The sequence below is a fragment of the Muntiacus reevesi genome, chromosome 12 (genome assembly GCF_963930625.1).
Source record: "Muntiacus reevesi chromosome 12, mMunRee1.1, whole genome shotgun sequence".
NCBI lineage: Eukaryota > Metazoa > Chordata > Mammalia > Artiodactyla > Cervidae > Muntiacus > Muntiacus reevesi.
Genome location: NC_089260.1, coordinates 57,834,386 through 57,854,377, shown reverse-complemented (window position 1 = coordinate 57,854,377; position 19,992 = coordinate 57,834,386). Strand labels below are relative to the sequence as shown.

Genomic DNA, 19,992 nt, shown 5'->3' with positions numbered 1-19,992 from the left:
CTGGTAGAAATAAACCTAGTAATTTTATAATTTGGAAAGTGTGGAGAGTTATCCTATATTTTCAGGGAAAGAGAAGAAAATATGCAATGACATAATGGAAAAACAATAACCTATTTATTTTTTGCGAACGTACGTGAGTGCTCTGGAACTATTTAATTAGAATTAGCACTCTGGTCAACATCTGCAAGGTAATTTTCTCATAGATCTCCAAATAGTGCATCATGGATGCTCAGTGAATATTCAGTAAATTCATAAATATAGATCTTTCTGTAGACCTAACACAGACCATAAACTCAAGAGAGTCTTGATGAATGTAAATGAAAGATAATGACATCGTGTGTGAACAGAGACCACAGAATGGCGGGGGGAGGGAGGCTGTGAAGGCTGTGTGGCTGCAGCTTAGCTCACTCATCCTGTGCACCTTCCACGGAATGCTTCCAGCCCATCACAAGATGTGAGAGCTGGAAGAGACCTCCCATTACTTTAAGGCGCTGCAATCACATGGGAATGTTTGCCGACACACTGAAAGTGGTATCACTTTTATTATGTTTTCTATTAGGTTCAAGTTCTTCGGAATGCTGGAGAAGAGGTGACCCTGACAGTCTCATTCTTGAAACGAGCACCTGCTTTCCTCAAACTGTCACTGAACGAAGACTGTGCATGTAAGCATTTGTGAAGGATAGGTAAAATGCTCACGTCCTGCTTGCTTTCTGAACCATTATTTCCTGACAGTAATTAGTAGCTTCTTTTCAAAGTTGGGATTTCTACCTGAATACAAACATTTTGTCTTAATATCGCAAAGCATTCAATTAACCTTTCTCCAAAGGGAACAGCTGTTGTTTTTGTTTCAAAATGTATTCACATTTAGCTATTTTCCAACTATAATTGGGGAAACATTATTTGTTTTAAAATGTGTCATATTAAATATATACATTTTGTATCTCTATTGAATTTCATTCATAATGTTTGATGAATATATATTCTTTAAGTAAAAATAATGTACTCTTATTCAACTACTGAATTTACTAAATAAGCATTTACACAATTTGTTCTGATGAAAATATGGACATTGAAGGAAGCCCTGATCTATGTGGAAATGCAATAATTTTCATAAAAGTTACTTAAAATTTTCTGTATCTATTTGCACATTATGAAATGAAATGCATACATTTTATAGGTTTTGCTAAAATCAGAGAAGAACATATTTTTAATGGAGTTTACATGAAATGAAATGCAAAGATCCTCAATTCTCAGCTGGATCAATTTTGACAAATGCACGTTTGCTCAGTCCACATGCACATAGATCATAAAATGGTTCTGCTGTGCATCTTCCTGTAAATAACATTCCCACAAAAAACCACTGACTTCATTTCTTGCCACCAAGTATTATTTTTTGCTTCTTCTAGAATTTTATGTAATGTAATCAAGCTGTTTTTATTTTTTGCATCTGGCTTCTTTCATAATGAACCATCTCATGTTATATATTTTCAGAACATTTTTTTTTACATTGCTGCATAGTGTTCCACTTGTGACTGTAGTAAAGTTGGGTAATATATTCTCCTGCTGATAGGCAACCGAACTGCTTCTGGTGTTTTACTATTGTAAAAAAAGCTGCTGTAAACAGTCCTGCACAAGGATGGAGAGTCTTAATATTTTATGTCACTATTATAACTAGTACTATAAGTACCTAGGAGTGGAATTGCTGAGTGACAAGACAGATGTTCAATTAACTTCCTGACAAACTGCCAAAGCTATTTCTAAGATGGGCATATATTTACAGATCTCTCAGTGTCCACTCCAGTGTGGATGAGAGTTTTGGTTGCTCTGCATTAATGCAATATGTGATGGTCACAATTTCTTCAGCTGTTCTCTTGAGTGTCTGGTGGTATGGGATTGAAGTTTCAATTTGCCTTTCTCTGAAGACTAATAATGATTTGCTCCTTGTCATGTGCTATTTGCATATCTTATTTTGTGATGTGTCTGCTCAAGTCTTTTCCCCCTATTTCTATTGGTATGCCTTTATATTATCACACTGCAGGAGAGTACAAGACTGCTTATAAGCCTTTTGTTAGTTATGTGTGTTACAAACATTTCACTCATTTTGTGCATGACTATATTTTTTTTACCCAAAGTGTCTCAAGTTTGTACAACTCTTTGTGAGAGTTTAATTTTATTTTTATAAGGTCTAATTTATCATTTTGTTGTTGTTTTCGTTGTATATGCTTTTGGTCTTCTGTATCTTCTCTAAAAAATATTTTTCTACCCCATGGTAGCAAGTATCTCTCCCTACGTTTTTGCAAGCAGCTTTACAGCTTCATTTTTTAAAAATAGGTTTATTTATTCATTTGGCTGTGCTTTCACACGAGATCTTTGATCTTTGTTGAGGCATGTGGGACCTAGTTTCCTCCACACGGATCCAACCTGGGCCCCCTTTATTGGGAGCATGGAGTTTTAGCCACTGGAACACCAGGGGAATCCCTATAGCCTTGATTTCTATGTTTAAGTTTATAGTCTATCTTATAGTAATAACATTTTGGTTCTGAGGTAGGAATCAAGAATGAAGGAATCACCATCTGATTTCCGTTAATTTAAGCATACTGTGTTCTTTCAACAAAACCAGTGTTGATCATTGCAGCTTTATACTACTTTAAAAAGTCATCCAGGGTAGGCTCTTCAACTTTGCAATATTTCAAGGTTGTTCAGCTATTCTAGATCCTTGCATTGCTGCATACATTTTATAAATAGCATATCAATTTCCATATAAAAAAGCTATTATGATTTTGAATGTGACTAGACTAGATTGAATTGATAAACAATTAGTATACTTAACACCTTAACAACTTTAAATATTTCATTCCACAAACATATCTTTCCATCTCTTTATATTTTATTTTTTCTGTCAGTATTTTAGTGTTTCCAATGGGAAAGTATATCATATCTTTCATTAAATTTAAGTCTTTTGTGTTTTTCTATTTTACTATATTTTAAAGATTTAATTTGCCAATTATCTATTGCTATCATACAGAAACAATAAGACAAGCATTTTTATATATTGACATTCTGCAACACAGCTTAATTTCCTTACTAATTCTAATAAGATTCCTTGGGCTTTGTAAAAGTTTTTCCACATATGAAGTTATGTCATCTGCAAATAGTGAGTTTTGCTTGTCTGTTTCCAAGCTATATGTCTTTAATTCCTTGTTTTCCCTAGGTTTTGCACATAGTAATGGGTTGGTCCTCTAGTAAGGTGTTGAAAGAAGTCCTAAGTGCAGATGTCCTTCCCCTGCACAAGATACTGGTGAACACCATCCAGCTTTTCACTGTTAGGTGTGCCATCAGCTGTGGGTGCTCATAGTTGCCCTTTTTATTATTAATTTAGTTATTTAATTTATTTTTAATTGGAGGAAAATTTCTTTACAGTGTTGTGTTGGTTTCTGCCACACAACAACACAGATCAGCCATAATTATACATAATTCCCCTCCCTCATGAGCCTCCCTGCCTCCCCCATCCCACCCCTACGGGTCGTCACAGAGCACTAGGCTGGGCTCCGTGTGTTATTCAGCAGTTTCCCCCTAGCTATCTACTTTATACATGGTGAGTGTGTATGTTGATGCCACTCTCTCCGTTCATCCCACTCTTTCCTTTCCCCGCTGTGTCCACAAGTCTCTTCTCTATGTCTGTGTCTTCATTCCTGTCCTACAAATAGGTTCACCTGTACCACTTTTCTAGATTTCACATATATGCATTAATATACAATATTTGTCTTTCTTTCTCTGACTTACTTTGCTCTGTATAACATAGGTGCCTTTTATTGGGCTAGAATAGAAAGTGAAAGTCACTCAGTCATGTCTAACTCTTTGAGACCCCATGGACTATACAGTCCATAGACTTCTCCAGGCCAGAATACTGGAGTGAGTAGCCGTCCCTGTTTTCAGGGGATCTTCCCAACCCAGGGATCGAACCCAGGTCTCCCACATTGCAGGTGGATTCTTTACCAGCTAAGCCACGAGGGAAGCCCTGGTTAGAATAGAGACACCCTTCTAATCCTGGTTCCTGAAGATTTTTCTTTTTCTTTATTTGTTTCAGTAGAAGTTAATGTTGAATTGTGTCAAATATTTTTTTCATCCATTGAGATACTACATTAAAAACATTTTTTTCTGTTGATATCATAACTTTTTAAAAATTGATTTTGAATGCCAAATAAAGCTTGCATTCCTAGGATAAACACTATGGTCATACTATATCTTTATAGATATATTACAGGTTTTAATTTGCTAAAGTATTGTTATTATATTTTAATCTATGTTCTTTAAAGATTTCCAGATATACTTTTCCTGTGATGTTTTAGTGGGATTTTGGTTATTATGTCTTTGAAACAATTACTGAATTGTAAAATCTTAGAAAATCACAAATGTTTAAGACATATATTACTCATCCTTAAAAACAAATATTTGTAGTTTTCTCATGAGGATCTAATAAGAAGTATTTTAGTTGTAAATTGATTACATGTCAATGAAGGTGCTCCCAGTGACAGTGTACACAGCAAGAGTGCTTGTGAAGACAGAGCACTTACAAACTTTGCATTATGGAAAATTATGGTAAATACACATGAGATTTGCTAGTAGATTAGTACAGAAAATTAAGTAGGACTTTGTAGCCAAACAAAATCTTGCACCATTCTAAGTATGGTTCATAAGAATAGGTCTCTTTGGGTAATAAAATGAAATAGTATTTTTATATGGTTGAATGCTTCCCTTAATAAAACCTTAATGCTTCTGAAATCAAAGATTAATATTTGCAGGTCTGTTTTAGGGTTCACTTTAGGTTTTAATTTTTATTTTTGCTTACTTCCAAAACCCTGGCTTTGACATAAATAAGGCAGAGATAATTTTACTACTTGGCTTGCATGATACCTGAAGTGACCTGAAGTTCACGGTACAGATGTCCGTGCAGAGCAGGTGGGCTCTAACCAGCAATGCTCTGCCTCTTCCCGCAGGTGCGCCGAGCGACCAGAGCAGCGGCACCTCCTCCCCGCTCTGTGACAGTGGCCTGCACCTCAACTACCATCCCAACAACACAGTAAGATGCCCAGAGCACGGTCCCCACTAATGAGGAGGGAGCCTAGACAAAGCCCAGGGTACACCGAGTTAGAATTTGCTCAGACTGCTCTGGGACCTGGCTTCTCTGACAGACTTGAAATCCTTGGCTGTTTCACTTTTTTCAGAATTATGCTAATCCAGGGAGGAGATAAATAAGTAGGTCTGTTATTTTTTTAATGTCATTTTTCTCCTCTCAGGTCTGCACTAAGTCCTCTGTAAGTTGTAGAGACTTAACTTCGAGAGGTCACATAGAACATCATAAATCACTTTATAACATGACATCTTCTATGTCATTTGACATAATTTGTTATCATTTTTCATTTGAAATTATTTCACGAAAAATGGCTATATAATTTGTGATATATTAGGATTTCTTAGCCACCTTCACTCACACAGGGAATTAATGCAAAGTGATAAAGATGAAAATCTAATCTACACACTGTGTAAAATATGAGAGATGTTAAAGTAGATCTGTATTTAATAATTGATAAAATCAGCATGTTGGTTTTATACACATTTAATAAAGTGCTGATTTTTATTTTCCACCTGTACTTTGGAGTAAGCAGTTCTTTTTATTTTGTAAATATTTTGAACTTTCTTGTATTTCACCCTTTGAAACATGCTTACATTTTAAAGACAAAACGAATTCTTCCGGTTAAATGTGAGACGGTCAGTTACCCCTGTGCTCACAACATGAAGAGAAGCAGAGCTCACTTATGAAGAATTTTATTTTTCTATTCCAAGTATTAGGATGTATAAGACATGGAGCTTCCTCTGACCTGTGTGATTCACTCTCCATTGGAAATTCTTGACCTCACTGTGGCATTTCACTTCAAAGTCCTGCTTCTGAGCATCTTCAAGCCTCTGGCCTCAGTGCACTGAATCGCAAAGCATCAGTCTCAGCCAAGTCCTGCAGGCTCCTGGTCGTTTTCCTTTGCCTTTTTTGTTCTGAAAGAGGAACGATTGGCACCACCAGGGTTGTCTCTACAAGAGTAAACCAACCACATCTGGTACTTCACTGCCCTTCTCTCTTACTTCTGTGACCAGAGATGTAACTGTCACACCATGGATAATATCTAAAATGTGGTCTTCAGAAGGTGGCAAGGTCCGAGTGACTCAAACAATGAGTGCTTGTGTACAAAGTGAATACAGGCATCCACCTGCCCGTCAGTTGCATCTCGCTGCCCCAGCTCAGCCTCCTCCTCCTGCATGCTCTCGTCCATCCCTGTGGTCAACATGCTCTTGACGCCTCTGCTGTCTTTCGAGTCCTTTCACGGGTGGTGCCTTGACCCCCACAGCTGTGAGTCGACCGCCTCCCCTCTGAAAGGAGCCTCTGCCTGGAATCAGGGCTCAGCGCCCCGTCCCCACTGTGGCTGCAGCCAAGGACACAGAGATGTGGCACGGAGCAGCCCTCCAGCCTTGACAGGCAGGCGAAACAGTGCCCACCCCACCCATCAGGAGCCCACATCCTGCCAGGTTCCCTCTTCATTCCCTTTCTCTGGAGATCTCCCCCATATGTCCCTCACATCAGAGCCTCCATGTCGGATCTCTCCTGAGAAAGGGGAAGAGCTGTTCTGCAGAGCTGAACGTGCTGGGTGACATGTTTTTCTAGTTCCTGCCCCGTACCCTTGGACCTCTCTGTAATAAGGAGATGGAAAGAGGAAGGTCGGTGGGTGGGGCTGCTTTCATCTCTTCCCATTACACACACAGCAGTGTCTGTGGACTTGAGTTCACCACTTGTGCCTCAGTGTGGTGCTTGAGTCAATGTCTTCCTTACAAAGATCTGACTGCAGTGAGGAAACCACTCAGCAGTTCCACAGCACAACTGTTCCAAATAAATCCAACTGTCAAATCTTTAAAAACTCCATCATCATAAACCTTTCTTTCTGAGTTATGTCTTTCCACTTCAAGAGGCATGTTTGATTTCCATTTTAAGCCTTAGGATTGAACATTGTTTGACTTTGCTAAGGATCTTTAGGGCTTCACAGGTGGCGTTAATAGTAACAAACCTGTCTGCCAAGCAGGAGAGGTAAGAGAGAAGGGTTCGATTCCTGGGTCGGGAAGATCCCCTGGAGGAGGGCATAGCAATCCACTCCAGTATTCTTGCCTGGAGAATCCTATGGACAGGGGCGCCTGATGGGCTACAGTCCATAGGGTTGCAAAGAGTCGGACACGACTGAAATGACTTATCACACACATGCATGCAAGGATCTTTAAAGGAACTAATAGCACTTGCAATGTTTTAGACAATAAGAATCAAGACACATATAAATTAAAGTAAAAGTAAAGACAATAATTGCATTGCATCTCAATCAAATGTATATTTACTGAGAACCTACCATGTGGGAACCTATCTATGTGCCATGGGAAACAATTATGGTTCCTGACACCAAAAATGTTAAACCCCAAATCTATAGGCAATTGCGTGAAATAAACTGTAACACTGGCAGAAAAAGAACTGTGGACATTAGCATCCTAAATATCAGAGAAAGGTCTGCTAGAGACTTTGAACATATGACTTAATTTAAATCAACCAGAATTGGGAGACTTCATACCAAACGTGAGGCCACTCAGGAGTTAGTGGGTCATGCAGACTTGGCAGCTGGTTTGGGGGGTGGAGGACGGTCTACTCAGAGATTCATACGATTAGGGGTCTGTGTCCTTCTGACTCATCACAGATAATGAAGTACATGGGAACCTGGACAGCAGGGCGCCTTGTGGCATGTGTTCCCGAAATAAGCATGCATCGTGAAGTCAGGTCCCTAGGGGAAGCATCAGTTCTTGCTGTGTCTACTCTTCATTTCTGTCCCAGCCCAGGGATGCTGTGCTCAGTTCCTGTGCCATATTTATTTTCTGAAACAAATTTTGAGTAAGCAGATGCTATTTGAGGTTCTTGAAACATTGCTTACATATTTAAGACAACAATTTGAAACATATGAGAAAATAACACCTGATGATATGTTAACATCATTCCGCTGCCTTACATAACAGTATAGCCTAGTCCTCCCAAGGACTTGAGGTCACTAATTTTAGGACACACGAGATTCTCCCAGTTTGCTCATCAAGGTGAAGAGAGAGTTTGCCTTGTGCTCACCAGGAGGCTTAAACTCAGGTGACTAGCTCACCAGATCCTGAGAAACATTCTCGCTATTCACCTTTAATCAGTGCTTTCTATGCCAAGTCCTTAATGAAATTTGGATCTGAATTGTGCCCTATATGTGCTTCCCTGGTGACTCAGATGGTAAAGAACCCACCTGTCAATGTAGGAGATGGGGGTTTGATCCCTGAGTTAGGAAGATCTGTTGGAGAAGAGAATGGCAACACACTCTAGCGTTCTTGCCTGGAAAATCACATGGATAGAGGAGCCTGGTGGACTGTGGTCCTTGGGGTCACAAAGAGTCAGACATGACTGAGTGAGTGACACAACACACTTTTGCTCTGTACGTGTTTCTATTTTGGCCTGATCATTGTTTTTGAGATCATTGAATGGGAATATACCTTGAAATGTGTTACATTTTGTGAAAAGAGTTTTTTTTTTTTTTTTTAATTAATTAATTTATTTTAATTGGAGGCTAATTACTTTACAATATTGTGGTGGTTTTGCCATACATTGATATGAATCAGTCACAGGTATACATGTATTCCCCATCCCGAAATCCCCTTCCACCTCCCTCCCCATCCCATCCCTCTGGGTTGTCCCAGTGCACCAGCTTTGAGTGTCCTGTTTCATGCATCAAACTTGCTCTGGTTGTCTGTCTTACATATGATAATATACATGTTTCAATGCTATTCTCTCTAATAATCCCACTCTTGCCTTCTCCCACAGTGTCCAAAAGTCTGTTCTTTATATCTCTTTTGCTGTCTCACATATAGGGTTGTCATTACCATCTTTCTAAATTCCATATATATGCATTAATATACTATACTGGTGTTTTTCTTTCTGACTTCCCTCTGTATAATAGGCTCCAGTTTCACCCACCTCATTAGTACTGATTCAAATGTGTTCTTTTTAATAGCTGAGTAATATTCCATTGTGTATATGTACCACAACTTTCTTATTCATTCATCTGCCAATGGACATCTAGGTTTCTTCCACAGCTGTCATAAAGTGCTGTGATGAACATTGGGGTACATGTGTCTCTTTCAATTCTGATTTGCTCAGTGTGTATGCCCAGCAGTGGGATTGCTGTTCTATTGCTGTATGGCGGTTCTATTTCCAGTTTTTTCAAGGAATCTTCACACTGTTCTCCTTAGTAACTATACTAGTTTGAATTCCCACCAACAGTGTAAGAGGGTTCCCTTTTCTCCACACCTTCTCCAGCATTTATTATTTGTAGACTTTTGGATTGCAACCATTCTGACTGGCGTGATATGGTACCTCATTGTGGTTTTGATTTGCATTTCTCTGATAATGAGTGATGTTGAGCATCTTTTCATGTGTTTGTTAGCCATTTGTATGTCTTCTTTGGAGAAAGGTCTGTTTAGTTCATTGACCCATTTTTGATTGAGTTGTTCATTTTTCTGGTATTGAGCTGCATGAGCTGCTTATATATTTTTGAGATTAATTCTTTGTCAGATACTTTGTTTGCTATTATTTTCTCCTGTTCTGAAGTCTGTTTTTTCACCTTGCTTATAGTTTCCTTTGTTATGCAAAAGTTTTTAAGTTTAATTAGGTTCCATTTGTTTATTGTTGCTTTTATTTCCATTACTCTGGGAGGTGGGTTATAGAGGATCTTGCTGTGATTTATGTCAGAGAGTGTTTTGCCTATGTTTTCCTCTAGGAGTTTTATAGTTTCTGATCTTACATTTAGATCTTTAATCCATTTTGAGTTCATTTTTGTGTATGGTGTTAGAAAGTGTTCTAGTTTCTTTCTTTTACAGGTGGTTGACTGGTTTCCCAGCACCACTTGTTAAAGAGGTTGTCTTTTCTCCATTGTATATTTTTGCCTCCTTTGTTAAAGATAAGGTGTCCATAGGTATGTGGATTTATCTCTGGGCTTTCTATTTTGTTCCATTGATCTATATTTCTGTCTTTGTGCCAGTACCATACTGTCTTGATGACTGTAGCTTTGTAATATAGTCTGAAGTCAGGCAAGAGTTTCTTTTAAAGCAAAAACTATGTTAATGCTACTTTTTCCATTTGTGCTATTATTATTATAGGAAACAATATCCTTAACATTGAAGAATAAATCTTTTGAAAGTTAGTTATGGGCCTTAAAACCATAAAAATCTTTGTGTTGTTAGATAATTTTTTATGCAATTAAAAATATTTCTGGCAGTTGTTACAGAAAAAGACTAGAAAGTAAATTTATATTCTACTGTCATAATTTAAACAATAAATATAAATAATTTTCAAAAGACACCAGATATTTCATCATAAATAACAGATCTGTAAAATGAAATGCACTAACCTTGATTATTTCAATAGCTGTAGTGGGAGTTATAACTTATTTTTTATGAGAAAGAAATGTATGAGAAAGTGATATTTTTCAACTTTGATACTTAAAGACTCCAGGTTGAGGTGCTATATTGGAAGGTCAAAGGTCATGTGTATTTTCATACCTGCCAGCACACGAAGTCTATAAAATGTAATTGGTAAAGCTTATCATCCTCTCCTATGGTGATTTCATTCTCCATATTCCATTTCCTATGTCTTTTATGTTCTTTTACTTTTTCTGTCCATTTGTTCAGGAACAATGGAGTGAGAGGAGTTCTTTGTGCTTTTCATGAACAATGAGGGTCCGTCTGTAAATAATTTGCCTGAAATTATTTTGCAGAATTGTGAAATAATATGAGTCATTCTTTCCATTGTTTCAGCTCTGTTTATGAGTGTTATATGTTGGATTCTGGGCCACATGTTGGCTGTGGAGTCAGAGAGATATAGGTCCAAGTGGATCCTGATACTGCAGCTCACCAGCTGGGGGCCTCAGGTCAATGTCTGAGTGCACAGCCTCCCAGGTGGGGCCTTGAGCAAAAGCCCACAAGTGGGTTTCTGTCGCTTGCTGCTTTGGGCTTAGGGACAGGGCTGCTTGGTCTGGTCCAGCTGGCCATGAAATCCACATCTGTTTTCCCCAGCATGTTACATAGGATGGTGGTTTCAAGTATCCCTGTGCAGAAAAGACTTAGGAGAAGCTGTGGGTTTCCTTGGTGACAGCCATGACTTTGGAGACAGGCGCATGGGTGCACAGACTTGGCGAGTGACTCTCCCAGGACTCATCAGTTGGGGAAGCATGATTCTGAACCCAGGTGGCTTCATGCTAATGGGGGCCTCAGCACTCTCCCCCTGGTGCACGGCTACTGGCTCACCTGGGCCACGTGCTGACTGTGACATCTGATACAAGGAGAAAGGGGATGGTTGATGTGAACTCTGGGTCTCTGCATTTCCATCACCATGGAAGCCTTGAATGCAGCCATCCTGCACAAGGCTGAGTGCCCAAGAGATTGGACACCAAGGGGCCCTCCTGACCATCTTAGCCAGACCTCCCTTCCAGGTGCTCCAGACTGCTCCAAGGATTTCATGGACTTTCACTGGCACAACTGTTGACAATTAACATAGTAATCCCAGAGACCACTCAATCTTTAGTGAAAAAAAATGGGAGATTTTTTTTTTGCCATAAGCAATTTTGAAGAAATTAATACTAGAAAAAAAGGTTAATAATATCTAGACTCACAGAGGTTCAATGTTTAGACTAAAACAGAATCTCCTTCTAGTATCATCACTCAAGAATGAGAGAATTCTTACCTGGGAAATCCCGTGAACAGAGAAGCGTGGTGGGCTACAGTCCATGGGGACACAAAGAACCAGACATGACTGAGCACCCGTCTATACACTAAGAATCTCTAGACTAGAGAGAAATCCACGTCAGCAGCTCTCTGAGCAAACTGAGCCTTGGCTGGTAGAACCCAGGCTGACCTACACACCAGCATCATTCCTTGTACTAGAGCCGGGGAGAAATCCAACAGTGAAAGAAAATGAAAGAAACACTGATCAACACCCACTGAAAAGCTCCAATTTTATTCAAATGTATGTCTTCTCTGTACAAAAGGAAAAAAACACAGATTTTTCATGGAATTTAAGATACATGGCATTTCAAACCAGTAGTGACTCATTTGAAAAGACCCTGATGCTGGGAAAGATGAAGGGCAGGAGGAGAAGGGGACGACAGAGGATGAGATGCTTGAATGGCATCATCAACTCGATGGACATGGGTTTGGGTGAACTCCAAAAGTTGGTGATGGACAGGGAGGCCTGGCGTGCTGTAGTTCATGGGGTCACAAAGAGTCGGACACGACTGAGCGACTGAACTGAGTGGTTATCTTAACATAATTTTAAAACAATACAGGAAAATATGAACGTCTTATAAACATAAAGTTAAATGAATTGACAATAATTTCCTTGAGTACTGTTTGAGAGTTGTTTTAGAGGAATATTCATTTTATTCAAAAATATTTTTAGCTAACCGATGAATCACAAGCCCTTGTAATGTTTTGTGCTTCACAGATAGAAAATGCTTGCTAATTGAACTTATTTTTTTGTTACCTACTAGTTCATCACAGTTACAGTTTTGACCCATCTTTGCATTCTTGAATGGATTCAGTTGTCAAAATTTTATTTTTTCTTCCAGTTCCTGACCCGTTATTTTCATATGTTTTTCACTATGATTTTTCATCTCAGTGATTCCCTCCTTACTTTCTTATAGGATTCCATTAATGGAGACATTAGAAAATGTAATTTCATTGTCAGTGAATATGGATATCCCATGGAATTCTGTCCCTGTCTTTGGATTACTTAGGGGGAAATAGCCCTATTGTGGAAGGGGTTTGTGGCCACGACGCTGAAAAGTCTGTTTTCCTTTCAGGACACGCTGTCCTGCTCATCGTGGCCCGCGTCCCCGGGGCTGCGGTGGGAGAAGCGGTGGTGCGACCTGAGGCTCATCCCGCTGCTGCACTCTCGGTTCTCCCAGTACCTGCCCGGGACCGACCTGAGCCGGTGAGTTCCACCGGCGCCGATGGCGAGGCATGGAGTCTGCCTGGTGATGGGGCTGTGATTCCCTGTTCGGTGTGCTTCCAATAGTGGGAAGAGGGTCACGTAGCAAACACTCCGCAGTGCATATGGTGGGCGTGGGCTTGGCTCGCTTCTCAGCCCGGCTGACCTAGCCTGGGAACCCTCAGACACCAGTTCCACCCCCGTGGCCGTCCCCCACGTGGGGCCTCCACTCGGTGGTTGGGCCGGCCTTGCTGCCCCCAGGGAGGGTGGAAGGCTGGGGCGGCGGACACTGTGCTGTTGCTGCAGGTGATGGTGAACGCCCAGCTCTCCGTGGAACCTACTCACAGTGGCAGGGATGGAGGGGAAGCTGCGGGCAGTCAGCCCGCGCCCACCACCTCACCCCATCTTGGGGGGCACAGGTAGAGTGGGGCCTGAGGGCCCTATGAACCAGAGCGGTCAGTGTGGGAAAGGGGTAGAGAGTCCAGCAGCCACTCCTCGGGTCACCTCGCTCAGCCCAGCAGCTGCAGACTCAGATCAGAGTTGCTGCCATCTTCCACTTTAGCCTTCCTATGGATGTAAGATGTAGTTACACTGTGTCACATGACCTGAACTTGTGTGTCCTAATGATGTTGAGCATCTTTCCACCTGAATATTTATCACAGGAAATCCTCTTTGGTGAAATATGCCTTTGTTTCTTGATCATTTGGTAATTGGCTTTACTTACATATTTTTACCTTTTTATTTTTTACTGTTGAGATTTGAGAGTTTTGCATATATTCCAGAAAAAAGTTGTTTGTATCAACACGCTAGTTTTTTTAACTTATTTTTAATTTTCAAAGTAATTAAATATTTAAAATGTTAATATTGCCTCTATTATATCACTATATATACACCTTTTATTTGGTTTTAGTTATTGTCTAGACATTACACCATATGTCTTAGTCCTTCCAGGCTGCTGTGACAAAATATGGCAGATAATAATAGCAGTTGTTGTTCTCTAGTCACTTAGTCGTGTCAGACTCTTTTGCGACCTCATAGATTGTTGCCCCACCAGGCTTCTCTGTCCCTGGGATTCTCCAGGCAAGAATACTGGAGCGGTTTGCCATTTCCTCCTCCAGGGGATCTTCCCAGCCCATGGATCTAACCTGTGTCTCCTGCCTTGGCAGGTGGGTGCTTTACCACTGTGCCACCTGGGAAGCCCCAGTACTCACAGCAAACAACAGAAATGGTTTCTCACAGCTCTGGGTGCTGGAAGCCTTCGTTTAAGGCATCCAGGTCATGGCTGAGTCCTCAAGTTCTTTGACGAAGACCGCTTCTAGTTTGTGCCTGCTGTCTTCTCCTCTGTCCTCCCTTGGGGTGGGGCCAGGGGTCACTCTGGAGCCTCTTTTATGAATAACTGACCGTGTGCATGAGGCCTTGACCCTCGTGGCTTCAGCATCTCCTCTTGGCACCAACATGTTGGTCACTAGGATTTCAAAATGTGCCTAGGAGGTGTGGCACCAACACTCAGACCACCATGCACGATTTATTAGTGTTTAATGTAATTTATTCTGGAGAAGGAAATGGCAGCCCACTCCAATATTCTTGCCTGGAGAACCTCATGAACAGGGGAGCCTGGTGGGCTATAGTCCATGGGGTCACAAGAGTCGAACACGACTTAGCGACTAAACCACCACCAGTACAACTTATTAATTTTACCTCTTTCAGGAAATTCTAGAAACTTAAAACACCTTAACTAATTCTTTTCTTTCTTATCTTTGTGCATATTTCTGAAAATATTTGAATTATATTGTTGTTGTTCAGTCGCTGAGTCGTGTCCAACTCTTTGCAACTCTATGAACTGCAGCATGCCAGGCTTCCCTGTCCTTCGCCATCTCCCAGAGTTCGCTCAAACTCATGTCCACTGAGTCACCAATGCCGTTCAACGATTTCATCCTCTGTCACCTCCTTCTCCTTCTGCCCTCAGTCTTTCCCAGCATCAGGGTCTTTACCAGTGAGTTGGCTCTTTGCATCAGGTGGTCAAAGTATTAGAGATTCACCTCCAGCATTAGTCCTTCCAGTGAATATTCAAGGTTGAATTATGTATGTATCTTAAATTCCTCAAGATATTTTTTTTTGTTTTCAGATAATTGTTATTCAAATATGCCCTACTTTTAATCTTTCTGTTTCTGTTTATTTGTTTCCTTTGGATCTATTTGTTTTCTGCTTTAAGAAGTTTAAAATATTTCTATTAATGGTATTTTTAGTGTGTATATTTGTTCTTTTTGTTTTTACTTTAAAAATCTTATGTAGTTAAATGATGTAGAAATGTTTAGCTAAAGAAATTTATGAGGCAAAGGAAATTGTATGAATCTAGATGACTTCTTCCATTTTTATTTTTATGACACCTCAACACATCAACAGCTTTTAGCAGTTGAATTAATTACACTCAGTGACTATGACAGTAATAAGCAGTTATAAACACAACACTCTTCTGAGTGGATTGCACAGCAATTCAGATTCAAGAGCTAATTTATTGTTCACTCATTCACTCAATAAATATCGATTTAATGTCTATATGGAAGGTGTTGTGTTTACTGCTTTCCCTGAAGGAGGTCATGAGCCAGTGGCAGTTGAGACAGTGAGGGAAATAAAAGAGAAAAGATAAATTAGTGGCCCATGATGACAAATATACAAAATTGTTGAACTTGGATCAAAACCCAGGACGTTATGTGTTGGTTGGTTTTTTCAAGGCCCATAATTTTAACTTTGCTGATATAATACCTCTCATATTTAATTGCAACAAAGTTGTGTTCCTGTCATATCTATTGTGTAAATATGAGTTAAAACATCATAACATTTCATCAATAATAAGACAGTTTATGTTCATTGTATAGTAATGACTTGGAAATATGTGTTTCAGTTCAATCCTGAAATATAATATTGCAGAACGTTACAGTGTCAGGAGATTAGAATGGGAAGGTTATTAAGGAGAAGAAAGTGTTTCATTGTATTAACCATAGAATAGAAATCCTGAATAGACTGAGAAACAGATTAATTTCCACACAGCCTCCATTCCTCTAAACCCACCATGCCTTCATGCTGCTGCTGTTTGTTTTAGGAGGAAATCACCTCCTGTCTAAAGGGTGTGCTTTGTCTCCTGTCCCCCAATATAAGCCATCCATCCGGGTGGACCCCAGACCCTGCTGCCTCATTTTCCTTTACAGGAAGCCCACAGCCTTTGTAACATCCTTGAGCTAATGTTTATCTTCTCTCCCACTCACACATGTGCATTTCAGTCCCGCATCAGCTTGTATTTGCCAGCCATCCTACCTCATCTGACACAATCAACCTAGTGCACACAAATCTGACCATGGGGTCCTCCATGGAGGTTCAGCCGCAGTTCCCATAGACTTGAAGCTCCTTCCGTGATATTCACTCTCCTGCCCTGTCCAACTCTGCCTGCTTTTTCACAGTCCTGCTAACCCTCTCCTGGACAAGGCCGTCCAGCCACTCAGAATGTCTCTGCAACTCTCCCTCCTCCTGCTTGCAATGCTCCTCCACCACCACCTTCTCCTCCTCACTCCTCTCAAAGTAAACTTCTCCTGCATGTGCCTACATGTGGCACGTGATGAACAATGAACGCAAACATGAAGTACTAACTGTGTAAATAAGAATTGTACATATTGATGTATATGCATATCAATAGTTATTTATGAATTTTTCATGCAAGGGAAGAATAAATTTGTAGATTAAATGAAAAAAAAAACTACTTTGAGATTTAGCAACATTTGAGAATAACTTTTGTTGCCAGAGTAGTGATCAGGAATCATTAGAAAAATAGAAAACACTATTGAGTGGAAAGTGGAAAAAAGTTCAAATTATCTAACTGTAATCTTATCACTGTGGGCTTTTTTTTGGGGGGGGGGGGCAAGTGTGTGTGTGTGTGTTTGTGTGTGTGTGTGTGTGTGTGTGTGTGTGTACAAAGAATCGTAATTTAACCTAGGAATCCTCAAGACTACTACAAATGTTGTTAAATTTTCATATTTCTCAATACCTCAATGCTAACTTAGCAGGTGCGTGTGTATGCTAAGTCACTTCAGCTTTGTCTAACTCTTTGCAACCCCATGGATGGCAGCCTGCCTGGCTCCTCTGTCCTTGGGATTCTCCAGGCAAGAACACTGGAGTAGGTTTCCATGCCCTCCTCCAGGGGATCTTCTGGACCCAGGGATCGAACTGCATCTCCTATGTCTCCTGCATTGGGAGGCAGGTTCTTTACTACTAGCACCACCTGGGAAGCCCTACTTAGTGGGTAGTGTAGTGTACCGATTTCAGAGAGTATATGATCAAACAAGCTGAGAAAAAGAAGTTTTGTTTTTCTTTCTTCCTTTTTTAAATAATTACTAATTATCTTGATCCAAATAATTCCATTTTCTAGAAGCACAAATATCCCCACAGCCTTGGGGCTCTGGCTAAGTGCTGGGTGACACATGCTCACCAAACTCTCTTAAATATCACCTCAAGGCCACATGTTGGCAGTTCTTTCTCAGCACTTCAGTGATCAGTGAGAGGATTTGGGTCCCATCAGTTCCTCCATAAATATTTGTTGAATCTGTAAAGTATGTTTTCCTCATTCTCTGTTAGGGGAAATTGGGGCACAACTAAGTTGGACTAATGTGTCAGTGCTCTTATTTATTCAGTAGCAGAAGTAGAAACAGGGCCCAGGCTAACATCTTGATGACCTGTTTACTTTGTAAGAGGTTTTATGTAATCAAAAAACTGTTGATATATTCCACTTATATTCATGAAAGGGCTTCCAACAAATAACCTGAAAAGTGGAAACAGAATGTAAAATTGAAATATATCAGTGTATAAGCCTGGATTTATAAAGGCTAGTCCTTGCAAATGACTGTGGAGACTGTGTGCCATGTGCATGGGCTGTGGGTTTCCTCTAAGTGCATCAACTCTAATCAGCTAAAAATACCCAGCTGCCATGATTCATTTACAGCAGAGAGGACAAATATGTTCAAGACATGCTTTAATTTACAGTACATGAAGCAACAGTTATGATAATCAGAAGCAGAAAGAATCATTGTTGCTAGCTCAAATTAGTTCTCATTTTCCATGGATAGTTGAGCTTCTGTCTGCATATCCTAAATGTCTTACTTACTAGTGAATATAAAAATTAAAGTTGAGAAAGTCACATGAAGTTACAATATTCTTTTTGTGCTGTGCATATTTTTTCTTGTCACAAATTCAAAAGAACATGTTTTCAAAGAGACAGACAATAGTTGCCGCCTCTCAGACTTTTCATGTGTTTTTCAGAGCAAATAAAAAAGAATGTTTGAACACTTTCCCATAATCAGTTGAAAGTTCTTGGTCAACTTTATCAGAACAAGTGTCTCTAAAAATACTAATAATGTGGATGCAAAGGGCCTTCAGTGTGGAAGTCTCTGGAGCATGTCCGGTTATGAGGTCTGGACCAGTCTCGTGGGACAGGAGAGAGACATCAGCCTCATGATGAAGCCAGGCCAGATAATTCCTGGCTGGAGTGTCTTTATTTTTGAAATTGAAATATGTGCAATATCCACAAACACCTACTTAACAAAATTCAGAAGAGACAAAAAAGCAATTTAATTGGAGAAAAAACATATAAATGTACACTATTTACATAGCCTTTTGAATGCTGAACTACATCATTTGTCTATTGCTTCAAAACTGGCTGGGATTTATAGATAGTTTGTGCATTTTCTGAAGTGTATTGTGTTGCACCACAGAGTAATTTTCAAGCATGAGGCATTTGGCTACTTTCCATTCATTTTGGGATTTTTATCTATTCCTCTCCATTAAACTTATATTGAAACATGCAAGAACTTGAAACAGAAAAATAAAAGTAAGTAATTAAAGCTGCGGAAAGCTGCTTTAAACTCTACAGCACTTTTGTAAACAATTTAGGATGGCATTATTTAATTTCCTCTAACAACAACAAAAACTCAATAAAAGACAATAGAGATATTCAGGCTGGCCATAGCACTTTTAAGGAGAGAGTGGTTGTTATTGAAATGCAAACATCCACATAAATTTACAGCGTGAATATTTAGACATGAAAAGCTATGGACCCTTGTCCAAAACCATCCCTGAGAAGACAGACAGCTGGATGAAGAGCTGAGAAAGTGCTTCAGCTCATGACAGCCTGAGAGTTTTAAATGATGCTCAGTATCTGGGTGCGGGGTTTTCGCGTGATCTTTCCATCAGAAATGCACTAAAAAATGTCAAGAGGTGATGATTGCCAAAATAATAGATAAACATCTATGCATAACTTTGTGATATGCAGGGAACAGGGAGAATTCCTCTCAAATGTCTTTGACATGCTTCCATTTACATAATATATTGTACATCTCCAAGTTTCTCCAAACTTATCTGTGTCTCAAGATGCTTTGAGTAATTCAAAATTGTGTGTCATCTGAGTTCATATTTGTATGCATGTGTGCTAAATTGCTTAGTCATGTCCAACACTTTGCAACACTGTGGACTGTAGCCCATCAGGTTCCTCTGTCCATGGGATTCTCCAGGCATGAGTACTGAAGTGGGTTGCATGCCCTCCTCCAGGGGATCTTCCCAACCCAGGGATCAAACCCATGTCTCTTGTGGCTCCTGCCTTGGCAAGCAGGTTCTTTACCACTAATGCCACCTGGAAAGCTAGGTTCATCTTTAGTGTTCAATGTTAATAACAGATTTTTTTTCCATTTATTTTTATTAGTTGGAGATTAATTACTTTACAATATTGTATTGGCTTTTGTCATACATTGACATGAATCAGCCATGGATTTACATGTATTCCCCATCCCGATCCCCCCTCCCACCTCCCTCTCCACCCGATTCCTCTGGGTCTTCCCAGTGCACCAGGCCTGAGCACTTGTCTCATG

At 40.0% G+C, this 19,992-nt stretch overlaps 1 protein-coding gene across 2 annotated transcripts in view; it reads left to right on the top strand.

Annotated features, from left to right (window-relative positions):
• SNTG1 (syntrophin gamma 1) overlaps positions 1-19,992 on the top strand; it is a 135,566-nt gene that overhangs the window by 44,461 nt on the left and 71,113 nt on the right. For both annotated transcript variants that reach the window (XM_065903334.1, XM_065903333.1), the window contains exons 7-9: positions 560-662; positions 4,998-5,080; positions 12,960-13,090. In XM_065903334.1, the coding sequence (XP_065759406.1) occupies positions 560-662; positions 4,998-5,080; positions 12,960-13,090 (317 nt within the window). The remainder of the gene's footprint in view (positions 1-559; positions 663-4,997; positions 5,081-12,959; positions 13,091-19,992) is intronic.